At 47.6% G+C, this 13,380-nt stretch overlaps 1 protein-coding gene across 1 annotated transcript in view; it reads right to left on the minus strand.

The window, feature by feature from the left end:
• Positions 1 to 4,824: 4,824 nt before the first annotated feature.
• NOL6 (nucleolar protein 6) overlaps positions 4,825 to 13,380 on the minus strand; it is a 69,242-nt gene continuing 60,686 nt past the window's right edge. Inside the window, exons 25-26 of the mRNA XM_074995840.1 lie at positions 8,824 to 8,925; positions 4,825 to 7,495 (exon numbers count right to left, since the gene is read on the minus strand). Coding sequence (XP_074851941.1) covers positions 7,346 to 7,495; positions 8,824 to 8,925 — 252 coding nt within the window. The 3' untranslated portion in view covers positions 4,825 to 7,345. The remainder of the gene's footprint in view (positions 7,496 to 8,823; positions 8,926 to 13,380) is intronic.

A 13,380-nucleotide genomic window follows, 5' to 3' on the forward strand; every position in this document is an offset into this window, starting at 1 on the left:
GGGAGCAGAGGGAAACCATCCCATAGTTGGGACCCTCCTTCCAGAGGGTGATGATGTATCCTCTCGTGCCGAGGATACTTCTCCGGGGCAGGGAGCGCTAGCTGTTAGGAAGAAGCAGGTTTTAGTAGTGGGGGATTCGATCATTAGAAATATAGATAGTTGGGTTTGTGATGACCGGGAGAACCGTATGGTGACTTGCCTGCCTGGTGCGAAGGTTGCGGATCTCTCGAGGCATCTAGACAGACTTATGGGCAGTGCTGGGGAGGAGCCGGTCGTCGTGGTACATGTTGGTACCAATGACATAGGGAAGGGTAGAAGAGATGTTCTGGAGGCCAAATTTAGGTTACTAGGAAAGAGACTGAAATCCAGAACATCTTTGGTGGCATTCTCTGAAATGCTTCCAGTTCCACGCGCAGGGCCAGATAGACAGGCAGAACTTCATAGTCTCAATGCGTGGATGAGACGATGGTGTAGGGAAGAGGGGTTTAGATTTATTAGGAACTGGGGACACTTTTGGGGTAGGGGGAGCCTATACAGGAATGATGGGCTCCACCTAAATCAAGGTGGATCCAGACTGCTGGCATTAAACATTAAAAAGGTCATAGAGCAGTTTTTAAACTAAGAGGTGGGGGAAAGCCGATTGGTGCGGGGGAGCACCTGGATCGGACGGAGACTTCTCTTACACGAGGCTCCATAGACAGGGATTCCCTAGAAGTTAGTCAGATAGGGAACGTGGGAAATAATATATGGGCAAGATCAGATGTGAAACAATCGTGCATAAAAAAATCCACCACGTCTGTGAAAGGTGGACATATAAATAGTGGTAGTTTTCTAACATGCTTTTACACTAATGCTAGGAGTCTGTCTAATAAGATGGGTGAACTGGAGTACCTCATATCAAAGGAGGAAGTTGACATAATAGGCATCTCAGAAACATGGTGGAATGAGGACAATCAGTGGGACACTATCATACCGGGATATAAATTATATCGGAAAGACAGAACAGGTCGTGCGGGTGGCGGAGTGGTACTATATGTGAAGGATAATATAGAATCAAATGAAGTAAAAATCCTAAAGGAATCAAAATGTTCCATAGAATCATTATGGATAACAATTCATTCCTCTAATATGAATATGGCATTAGGAATATATTACCGACCACCTAACCAGGACAGTGATAGTGATGCTGAAATGATGAGGGAGATTAGAGAGGCTATCAAAATAAAAAACACAGTAATAATAGGAGATTTCAATTATCCCCATATTGATTGGGTGCATGTCACCTCAGGACGGGATTCAGAGATTAAATTTCTTGATGCCTTAAATGACTGCTTCTTGGAGCAGCTAGTACAGGAACCCACAAGGGGAGAGTCGATTCTCGATCTAGTCTTGACTGGAACGCAGGATCTGGTCCAAGAGGTAACTGTTACTGGACCGCTTGGAAATAGTGACCACAATATAATAACTTTTAATATTCCTGTGTTGGGAAGAACACCGCAGCGGTCAAACACTCTGGCATTTAATTTCAAAAAGGGGAATTACACTAAAATGAGGAAGCTAGTTAAACAGAAACTAAAAGGTAGAGTAATTAAACTAAAATCCCTGGAAGCTGCATGGAAACTGTTTAAAGACACCATACTAGAGGCCCAACTTAAATGTATACCCCAAATAAAAAAACACAGTAAGAGACCTAACAAAGAACCACCATGGCTAAACAGCCATGTTAAAAAGGCAGTGAGAGAGAAAAGGGCAGCTTTTAAAAAGTGGAAGTCAAATCCTAGTGAGGAAAATAGAAAGGAACATAAACACTCCCAAATTAACTGTCATAATGTAGTAAGAAAAGCCAAAAAAGAGTTTGAGGAACAGCTAGCCAAAAATTCAAAAAACAATAGTAAAATGTTTTTTAAATACATTAGAAGCAGGAAGCCTGCTAAAAAAGCAGTGGGGCCCTTGGATGATAAAGATATAAAAGGAGCGATCAAGGAAGACAGTGCCATTGCAGAGCGATTAAATGATTTCTTTGCTTCAGTCTTCACGGCTGAAGATGTTACAGAGGTTCCTAAATCTGAGCCAGCCTTTTTAGGCAACAAATCTGAGGAACTCACTCAGATTGAAGTGACATTAGAGGAGGTTTTGGAATTAATTGATAAGCTGAATAGTAACAAGTCTCCAGGACCAGACGGCATTCACCCAAGGGTTCTGAAAGAACTCAAATGTGAAATTGCGGAGTTATTAACAGTGGTTTGTAACCTATCCTTTAAATCCACTTTGGTACCAAATGACTGGAAGACGGCCAATATAACGCCAATATTTAAAAAAGGCTCTAGAGGAGATCCTGGCAATTATAGACCGATAAGTTTAACATCAGTACCAGGCAAATTAGTAGAAACACTAGTAAAGAGTAAAATTGCAAGGCACATAGAAGAGCACGAATTGTTGGGCAAAAGTCAGCATGGTTTCTGCAGAGGGAAGTCGTGTCTGTCTAATCTATTAGAATTCTTTGAAGGGGTTAATAAACATGCGGACAAGGGGCACCCAGTGGACATAATATACCTAGATTTCCAGAAAGCCTTTGACACGGTCCCACACCAAAGGCTTTTATGTAAATTAGGTGGTCATGGGATAGGAGGAAAGGTCCTTTCATGGATCGGGAATTGGTTAAAAGACAGAAAACAAAGGGTGGGAATAAATGGTAAATTTTCACAATGGAGGGGGGTAACTAGTGGTGTTCCCCAGGGGTCAGTCCTGGGACCGATCCTGTTCAACTTGTTCATCAATGATCTAGAAAATGAGGTAAGCAGTGAGGTGGCAAAGTTTGCAGATGACACCAAGTTGTTCAGGACAGTCAAAAGCAAAAGGGATTGTGAAGAACTACAAAAAGATCTCAGCAAACTGAGTGATTGGGCAGCAAAATGGCAAATTAAATTTAATGTGGGTAAGTGTAAGGTAATGCATGTTGGAAAAAATAACCCAAATTACACGTACTACATGATGGGGTCAAATTTAGCTACGACAGATCAGGAAAGGGATCTTGGAGTTATAGTGGATAGTTCTCTGAAGACATCCACGCAGTGTGCAGTGGCAGTTAGTAAGGCAAATAGGATGTTAGAAATTATTAAAAAAGGGATCGATAATAAGACAAAAGATATCATACTTCCCCTATATAAAACTATGGTACGCCCACATCTTGAGTACTGCGTGCAGATGTGGTCTCCTCACCTCAAAAAAGATATATTGGCATTAGAAAAGGTTCAGAAAAGGGCGACTAAGATGATTAGGGGCTTGGAAAGGGTCCCCTATGGGGAGAGGCTAGAGAGACTGGGACTTTTCAGTTTGGAAAAAAGGCAATTGAGGGGCGATATGATAGAGGTATATAAAATCATGAATGGTGTGGAGAAAGTGAATATAGAAAAATTATTTACCTTTTCCCATAATACAAGAACTAGGGGACACCAAATGAAATTGATGGGTAGTAGGTTCAAAACTAATAAAAGGAAATTTTTCTTCACACAGCGCACAGTCAACCTGTGGAACTCCTTGCCCGAGGAGGCTGTGAAGGCCAGGACTCTATTAGGGTTTAAAAAAGAGCTTGATAAATTTTTGCAGGTCAGGTCCATAAATGGCTATTAGCCAGGGATAAAGTATGGTGCCCTAGCCTTCATAACAAGGGCAGGAGATGGATGGCAGGAGATAAATCACTTGTCTTCTGTTCTCCTTCTCTGGGGCACCTGGCATTGGCCACCGTCGGCAGATGGGATGCTGGGCTTGATGGACCTTTGGTCTGACCCAGTATGGCCATTCTTATGTTCTTATGTTCTTATGCCTCGGAGAAGCATTTCATGCAGACAAATTGTAGCACAATGGACGTTTACAAGGCCAGGTCTCCATCAAGCAGGTTTGGGTAGTACAGCTATACCAGCAAGCTACAGAGGCAAAGTACATTTCCTTGGGCAAATTAAACCAGTAACACTCACTTATTTCAGTCTCTCTCCCCAAGCAAAAGCAGCTCTGCCACTTCTCCACAGGCGTCTACAGAAGGGGCAGTGGCTGGCCCAGCTTGGTCAGGGGTCACGCTTCTTCCCATCCCACTGACACAGCTATGACAGCTGGTTTGCAGTGCAGATGCAGCCTCTGGCTTGTACCCCACTTGCTCAGGGGCCAGGCTGGGTAGTTCACAAAGGCTTGTCTCCTTCGGGGATAACCACCAGTGAACTCAAGGGACTCCATGCATTTGCAAAGATCCACATGGAGGTTCTCCAAACTTTTGTGCCTTACCCTTGGCAGAACCCAGGAAAGACAAGGAGAGCTGCTGTAGAATCACTGCAGGGCAGGTCTAAGACCCCTTGTGATCACAGCTACCATGGAGCTCTCATCAGCACAGCACTGTGGTCACAGCTCCCCCAGAGCCAGTGCTGCTAACAAGTGCTGGGAGGAAAGCAGTGAATCCAAGCCAATGGGGCCCCAACCTGATCCTGGCTAGAATGAGGGATATTTAGGGAGGAAGGACAGAGTTCTTAACATAAAACAGGGACTGTCCCCCTTAAATAATCCATAAAAAAAACACAGGCAGAGCTCCCTCCCTGCCCACCTTATGATGGGACCTCATTCTGGACCTCGGGTGGAGAGTGGAACTCGCACTCTAGTGGGGAACCTGGGGCTCACCTGGACTAGCCACCTAGGGTGAGAACCACAGCTGCCTCCTCCACACTAGGATTTTAACATTGCAGAAAAACCACAGGGAGGACAAGGTCACAATTAGTGAAAACAGCCCCCCCCCCACCCCCAAACCACCCCCAATCAAAGTGGGCAGGAGGAGACCATCAGCAGATACAGAGAGAGCAAGCGGAGAGCTCCCAAGACCAGCGTGAGATGCAAAGGTCTCCACCCCAGTGTCTTGTTGGCCTCGTGGCACAGGGAAGTTTTAAGGGGGGGAAGTGGAGCAACCCAGTGTAAAACCCACAGGTTTCCGTTTACAGAGTGCTCTTCCCTGCCATAAACACAAATGTGCTTCTGGATAAATATGACCACACGGGACTGGGTGACTCAAAGACGAGTAGCCTGAGTGAAGGCATATTGTGAAGGGCACTGGAAGTTAAAACGTATAGCAAACAGCTTTCCAACCTGTTTCATAGCTGCTACGGGTGTTTGCTAATGAACTCAGTGTGGGCCTGTCAGCAAGAGCAGCTCTCATTTCCAAAATCCCAGCCGAGGCACATAGCTGCTCTGCTCGCAGGTCTGAGGCGTGTTTCTCCCACTAAGTGTATCTGACATTATAGCTAAATTGCACTCAATCTGCCTGTGCAAACACAGCAAGGGTTGGGTGAAAAAAAAAGTGCAGGAGCAAAGAAGTGTTTAGAAGCAATTTAACGCCTTGTGTAGTGAATTAACTTCTGGAATTTACAATACACTTAACTTACCCGACATTTAAAAACTGTTCCAGGAGAGTTGTTCAGGCTTCTGAAAGCAACTTTAGTAAGACACGAATACAGGCCCTGCCATGCTGAATCTGAGCCAAGGTCTGTCTAGCCCAGGATCCTCTCTCTGTCAGTGGTCAGCACCAGCTGCTTCAGAGGAAGCTGCAAGAGCCCTGCAGTAGCACATGCAGGCTATTTCGCCTCCATATTAAGTCTCCTCCTGAGCTCTAGTAGTTAGAGGCTGGTATAAGCCCTGAACATTAGCTGTAACCTCCCCTCCAGAATGCTTTGTGAGCAGGAACTGTATGGATTCAAAGCTGTGTCCGGTCCCTGTGGCAGGGAGTTGCAAAATCTAATTACACTGTATATGAAGAAAAATTTGTACCAGTTTTGAATACCTCACCCTTTAATTCCATCGACTGCCCCTTTATTCGGGCACGATGAGACTGGGGAACCAGAGGCCCCAATCTACCTCTTCTAGTCCACTCACTGCTTTTTTAGGTACAGGTTGAACCTCTCTTGTCCAGCACCCTCGCAACCTGACCAGTGCCTAATGAAAGAGTTTTCCAGAAGTCAATATCTTCTTGCATATTACCAACACTTCCACTGTTCACTGGGCTTGAAGAAGACATTCAGGGGTAAATTACAGGTAAACAACAGCACAGAATACTGGGAGCCATGACTGGTGGCTGGAAACAAATTTTACGGGATCAGGGGAAGCTTGGTCACACCCAAGATAAGTGGCTGTCCCACTAACTAAAATCATGCCGGATTACAGAGGTTGCTGGCTCAGAGAGTTCCGGATTAGAGAGGCTCAACCTGTACTTCTCTCACGTCCCCTCTTGTTGCAGTACTGCGATTCTGGATATTCTTGCTCTCTCTCTCAGGACACACTTGGGGGAGGAGTGCTTTTGTCAGAGGGAGGATAGGCACACAAACACTAGTGTCCTGGAATAGTCAAACATAACCAGCATTGAAGCCATTATCATTCATCAACAACTTCACTGGACTGGTCACGTGGTCTGGATGTCTGATCAGCACCTCCCAAAACAGATTCTTTTTCCCAAGTTGGAGGAAGGATGGAGGTGTTGGGGGCCAGAGGAGGAGATACAGGAACATTCAAAATCACACACAAAAAAGTGCAGCATTGGTGTCAACACTTGGGAGAACCTGGCGTAAGACCGTTCCCAGAGGGGAGCAGTAATCCCTGACTGGGTGTCACAATTTGAGAGATCCTGCCACAGCGCAGATGAGGAGAGGCGGAGAAGAAGAGACGACGTTCAAAAACTGCCCTGTGTGCCTCCAACAGGGACCCATACCTACCCCTTCTGCAGTAAGACCTGCGGCTCCAGAATCTTACAGAACAGGGGGCTGGACTCAATGGCTTAGAGGAGGGCGCTGGACTGGATAGCTTTGTCAGGTCTCTTCCAGCTCTATTGTTCTATGATATGATCCTATGAATCGGGCTGGTCAGCCCTCACCAGACTCACAAATAGGAAGGTGACATGAAGACGTCCCACTCGTTATCGAGTGACAGCCAATTAAAAAAAAAGCTACTGAAGACAAAAATAAAAGCAATTATAAATAACTCCTTACAATACTAGGAATGTCCTTTCTGTTTCATGTTCCAGCAGGTATTTTAGACATGGACATTTTATATAAACATTCATTGTGATGAACATACAAGGAACACTTATGAACAGTTCATTTTGCCTTGAGATTAATTTGGAGCAGGTATAAAAAGTGTGCAAGGTCTCTTCTTTCTATAAAAAAATATCATCCCTTTTCAGAGCCTGCTATGCTGCCATGGAGGAGATGTGTACAAGATTAGACATACCGCTGAAGAATTTTCTTCTCCCAAGCAGATTTCTAAACGGGGTGGGGGGGTTACAGATACGACACAGGAGGCCTAACCAGAGCTCTCGATGGTTTTAGATAGTCCATTTCTCTGTACGTGCCTCCACCGATCTGACCAGACCTTCTCCCATGCTCTCAAAGTCTTCTAGGATGGCTTCCACATTGGGAACAGTAACGAGCTCCTCCCTTAGACTTGCCACCATTCTTCCTTTCAGGTTGGATGCCTGTAACACACACATGCATCGGTTGGACAGACACTTGCATTTTGCGCTCAGCAATCTCCCGAAGTTACGTCTCTAATGCAACCTCTACTCGCTCCCCGTCTTCTGCAATGAGCCCAATGTGTCAAATAAATGCTGCCACTGTTCAAGCTATTTACTCCCACCATTTCTCTGCCTCTTCTGCTTACACCATGTTCACTTCTAACAGCTCCTGTTACCATCGAGAGAGCTGCCAAAAACAGTGTAAACCAGCAGGTTGCAAGAGCGCCCCCTTCAGAGCATACACAAATCAAGCAACCCCCTTAAGGTATCAAGGAGGCAATATTCAATCACAACTGCCCCTTCCACATGCATGTTGAACACTGGAAAAATGACTCACTGAAGCCCTTCAGAGGTGAGGACAGACCCAGACAAGCAATGCCTACAGGATGCCTGAAAGGTCACTGGTTCAAGGACAATGTGTTTGAGGTGACTCTGCTTTGGTCTGTTCCTGGGGGGGGCAGTAAAGAACCCAGCCCAGCAAGCTACTGTAAGCCTGGAACTTCATGGCAGTCAACAGAGCTATAAAGCGAGAAACAGGTTTGAGGGACTAGTTTCAGAGCCGCAGCATTGCTGAGTAGCAAGTGCCCCAGGCACAGAGAGAGGAGTCAGACATCACAAAAGGGCCGGCAGAACAGCCTGGGGTGCCAAAAGAACTGGGTGCTGTTAATCAGAAGTTTCTTCACGTCTTTGCTGAGTTCCTCCTAGAAAGCAGCATGAATCACGCCCACACCTGTGCGGCAGACCCAGCTTTGCCATCCCCCAGGGGCTCTCCAAACCACGCCCTGCTCCCAAACAGCTTTGCACTAACTGTGAGGCACAAATGCAGCTGGGATCCCCCCGCTGCAGTGATGGACTATTGGCACTTCGGAAAAATCCAGCCCCGCAGTGTCAAACCGGGCAGCCCAAACGCAGGCTGCTTTTGAAAAAAATCAGGCTCTTTGCCTCCATCCCCCTACCTATTGATGGAGACAGCACTTGTCTATCCTTCAGGAAGGCTGCAGATGCCACTGCTAGTGTTTCTTAGTGGTTAAGCATGCTGGACTGGAATTCAGGAGACCTGAGCTCTGTTCTCAACTTGGCCGCTGACTGGATGGCCTTGGTCAAGTCACTTTGTCACTATATACCTCAGTTTCCCCAAGCATCAGATGAAATGACACCTACCATCCTTGTAAAGAATTTTGAGAGCTGCTCCATCAGACTAGGTGACACTACAGTTACTACAACCCCCTCCAAACTTCTTACAACCCCAGAACAGACAAGACATTCAAAGCTGAGAGTCAAAAACTCACCTGGAAGGGCTGGGGCTTGAAGCTGGGGGTTTTCCACAACACGCCGATCACCTCCCCACCATGCGAGTCATAGAAGAACAAGGCCAGGTCTCCAAAGGCCTCCTGGAAGAGTATTTGAAAGAGAGTCATGTCAGGTGTCGCTATCAAATCTCTACCCCAAGGGAGATGCTCCAAGACACTGGTTCACAGCAAACCAGAATCCAGTAAAAGCCTCTTGAAAGTACAGGTTCTACAACCATCCCATGGATCACAACATCCCAACTGCAATTAGAATGACCGGCTCTCTGGGGTCCGGCCACCAGGCTCCCCCGCAGTAGAATAATACCAATTCCAAAACATCAGACCTTGTCATGCAGAAGGGGACAGACACTGACTCTGCCACAATAAGTTTCCCTGCGAGGTAGCAACACCAGGAAAACCACTGAGGTATGTACTAGCTCACTCATCCTAGGGGAAGGAAGAGGGGAACAGCCCCCAGGGATCTGGGTTTCTCTTGTCTTCATGCTGTTGCAGGAAACAAAATAGAGGAGATACTTAGAGCCTGGTTAAAGACCAATGAATGACTTCAACCCATCCCACAATGTTTCCTCTAAATTAAGCCCTATCTCCTGCACTCTGGGCTGGACACAGATAGAGCTGGCTGCACATTTAGTAGAGAGATGAAGCCCCTAAAGAGCACAGTCCCCAGCAAGCAGTGCCCCCCTTGTTTGGAGGGAGGACCATATTGCAGGGACACATTCTTTGGAATGGGCCTGTGTGCCATGCACTGGTGCTCCCCTGGTGAGACGAACTCCTTCGGGATGGGAAAGCTTGCTTTCTGTTGCAGGCTGGTCTGGAAAGATGGATGGGGAAGCCAGCTCATGGGGCGTCAGTCACTAGATTTGGGCTCCTTCCTGCAGAGTCCCACACAGATGCTCTAGGTGGGCTGCCCACAAACAGTGTAAAACCACCACAAGAAAAGAGTTGTTCCCTCTCGCAGCTAGACAATCCTGCCTCCTTGCCGATGTTTGCCCTTACTACAGCTGTAATTCTGTGCAGGGCTCCGCTGGGGCTTGCTCCTGCAGCATCAGCAATCAGAACGACCCATCCAGCCTGTCTCTCCCCAGCCTACCACGAGGGTCGAGAGAGGAATGTTTGCCAAAGATGAAAAAACCAACTCTTGGCTTGACTGCCCTGCGCCCACACAACCCGACTCCCAGAGCGGCAGGCATTTGAGTGGGGGGATGGCGACTGGGCTAAGTGAACATCACGCGTAGGTCATCTTGAATGTGGGTCACCACCAGACCCTGGGGAAACAGGGGTTAGATCTCGGACCCAGGGACTGCTCTGGGAGGAACCCACTTGGAGCAACTCATATGGCCATACTCCTGGGAGCAGCTGCCAGGAAGAGATGCCTAGAGTGCAATGCCGGAGAGGACCACTAGGATCAGCTAGTCTGAGCTCCCATTGAACACAGGCTAGAGAACGGGCCCAAGATGAACCCTGAGAGCCCATCCCTCCAAAAACTATCCACCACTTCCCCAGGGAACAGCGGTAGCTTGAGCAGTAGCAGTACAAGCTTCCTTGCCCTACTGTGACCATCATCATCTCCAGGTGGAGGAGACCTCCCCCTGTAAGGAGACAGTAATTCCACACTGTGCCTAATCACCTCTCAGCTGAGCAACCATAAAGGGCCTATGAATGGTGTCATTTGCAAGGTGGGCACTGACTATAAACTTTCTTCAGGGCCCCTCTGTGAAGCTTTCCCAGTCATCTCAGAAGGACCTTGCACATGCAGGGGTGGGCACAGCTGAAAACACTGCACTGGGGGAGGAGCAGGTGAACCCAGTCATAATCCTTGGTGCTGGAGCTGTGTGGGTAGGAGCAGTAGTGTCTCGAAGGCAAGAGTGGATAAACAGGGAGCGGCAGAGTCACCTGGGCCCTGAAAGGCCGGTCTGTCAGTGTGAAGGGAGGGATTCCAGGCAGAGGGTGACGTGTTTGGCTCCAGGAGATGGAAATGGATTGATACCAGCCAACTTGTCCCACCAACAGGGGTTCCATTCAGGTTGGGCCGGTCAGGGGACGTGATGCCAAGCCAGCCTTAAGATCGGAGCCTCCCTTCCAAAAACTGACCACCCACACCGTACTAGACATGGGCAAATCCAGAATGGTCAGAGGCAGGTCAATGCCAAATTCCCCTTGGATGAAAGACGAACATGAAGGAAGCGAGCGAGACAAGCCCGTTAGGGAACACGTTCTAGCATACATGGGCTATGCAGTGTGTGTTTGTGTGTCATGCCAGGGAAAGCCATCCCTCATAAAAGGGAACAGTGTCTCTGACACTGCAGAGAAAGCCCCACTTATTCTAAGGGTGAGTTCTCCAGAGTAACAGACACATCTACGTGCAGTGCCATGCAGGCATGTCCAGCTGGACGTCAGCCATTAGCCTACGCAGGACACAGTACGGAGATGGATCATTTCCCAATAAAGTTATTGCTTTGTACAAACAGATCATTTTTTCCATCTGGGTAACAAACGCCAGCACAGCCATTAAAGGAAAATCATAGAAGATTAGGGTAGGAAGACACCTCAGGAAGCCACCAAATGCAACCCCCTGCTTAAAGCAAGGTCAACTCCAACTAAATCATCCCAGCCCGGGCTTTGTCAAGCTGGGCCTCAAAAACTTCTAAGGATGGCGATTCTACCACCTCTCTAAACAACATATTCCAGTGCTTCACTGCCTTCCTGGTGAAACAGTGTTTCATAATATCCAACCTAGACCTCCCCTACTGCAACTTGAGACCATTGCTCCTTGTTCTGTCATCTGTCACCACTGAAAACAGCCTCTCTCCAACCAATTTGGAACCTCTCTTCAGGTAGCGGAAGGCTGCTATCAAATCCCCCCCACTCGTCTCTTCTGGAGACTAAATAAGCCGAGTCCCCTCGGCCTCTTCTTGTAAATCACATGCCCCAGACCTCTGATCATTTTCACTGCCCTCTGCTGGACACTCTCTAATTTGTCCACATCCCTTTGTAGTGGGGATCCCAAAACTGGACACAATACTCCAGGTGGGGCCTCACGAGTGCTGAGCAGAGTTGAAGAATCACTTCCAGCTGCTTGGCTCTTCAAGAGGGTTTTGGATGAGAACAGTATCTGGTCAAAAACCCTATTGATGGACGTATCGCTGACCCTGTGTTATCCCTGCTACCTGAAACCAGAGAACATGGAGCTGGAAATTCAGAAACGTTCAGCTACCTCACAATTGCAGCCTTAAAGATCTAACTGATTATTTGCAGCCTCTGTGCTGTCTTCGGAGTCCGTACGGCTCACTCGGCACGGACAGTGCACGCAAAGAGGTCCACTTCCTGGGCTGCCTCTTCAGCCATAGCCCTGTGCTGGAATGCTGGGCCTGCAAACCCCCGGGGGTAAGGCGATACAAAACCAGCTCTCCGGGCTGTTTGCATCTAGAAGTCCAGGAGAAATTCTCAGTTCAATCATTTCAGACAACCAAAAATTACAAGAACCTAAAATGCCGGGCGTCCACGGCCTGGGAGCCTCTGATCTCAGAAACACAGGTGTGGCAGGACTTGTGCCGAAGGGAGGGAGGGGGCGGACTGCCTGGAGAAGGGGGATATAGTACATGAAGGTTGGTTTAAACTGTGTGACCTTGCGTTTCAAAACCTCGTACCCGCTCCTCCTCTCACTTCCCTGCTGAAGTCCTCACTCATTGCATCAGGCCTGCCTCCAGGCCAGGAGCCGGGTCTGCCCCTCGCCGTATCTTTGGAAAGGGCCCAGCATATTGAGCTCCTACAGCACAATTAATAAATATGCCAATTAAGGTTTATCCAGAGCTTTAAATACACTACAGTGCTCGTAAACAACCGGCCTATATATTTCAATTAAAATTAACTGTAGCTGTTTGCTTACAGTACTCCATCAAAGCAACCACACTTGCCATTTGCACTCCGTGGGCCTTGCTGCTGGGGTAATTGCTATCTTGACCAGCACAAGGAGACTCAGGAGCACACCTGGCACTTGTTTTCCCAGGGTCAGCAAGAAAAGCAAATTGACAACGTCTAGGCATCCAGCCAGGGGACTGGTGCAGTATCCCATGGCGTTGGAGAGGTGAACACGCACCACGATTGGAATTCAGCCACTGAGATTGAGTCACCGAGCAATTTGAAAATGGACATTTTTGTGCAACACACTAAAAAAATATGAGTGGGTTCTTGGCAGCTAATGCGCCCTGTTCCCAGAGATTTATGCAGACCTGCCAACACAGTGTTCTGTATGCGCCATCCGCCAAAGGAAAGCAGCCATGGTCTCTGGGCTGCCTTAGATAAAAGGCTGCTAAATGTGGAACAAGTGAATAAGGAAAAGTTACTACTTGTTCCCATAACAAAAATCCTAGGGGTCCCCATATGGAGTTAATGGGGAGCAGGTTTAAAACTAACAAAGTTAACAAAAGGAAGTTTTTCTTCACACAGCGCATGGTCGGCCTGTGGAACTCCTTGCCAGAGGAGATTGTGAAGGTCAAGACGTCAACAGGGTTCAAACAAGAACGAGATAAATTCACG

This window comes from Carettochelys insculpta, chromosome 5 (genome assembly GCF_033958435.1).
Source record: "Carettochelys insculpta isolate YL-2023 chromosome 5, ASM3395843v1, whole genome shotgun sequence".
Lineage (NCBI taxonomy): Eukaryota > Metazoa > Chordata > Testudines > Carettochelyidae > Carettochelys > Carettochelys insculpta.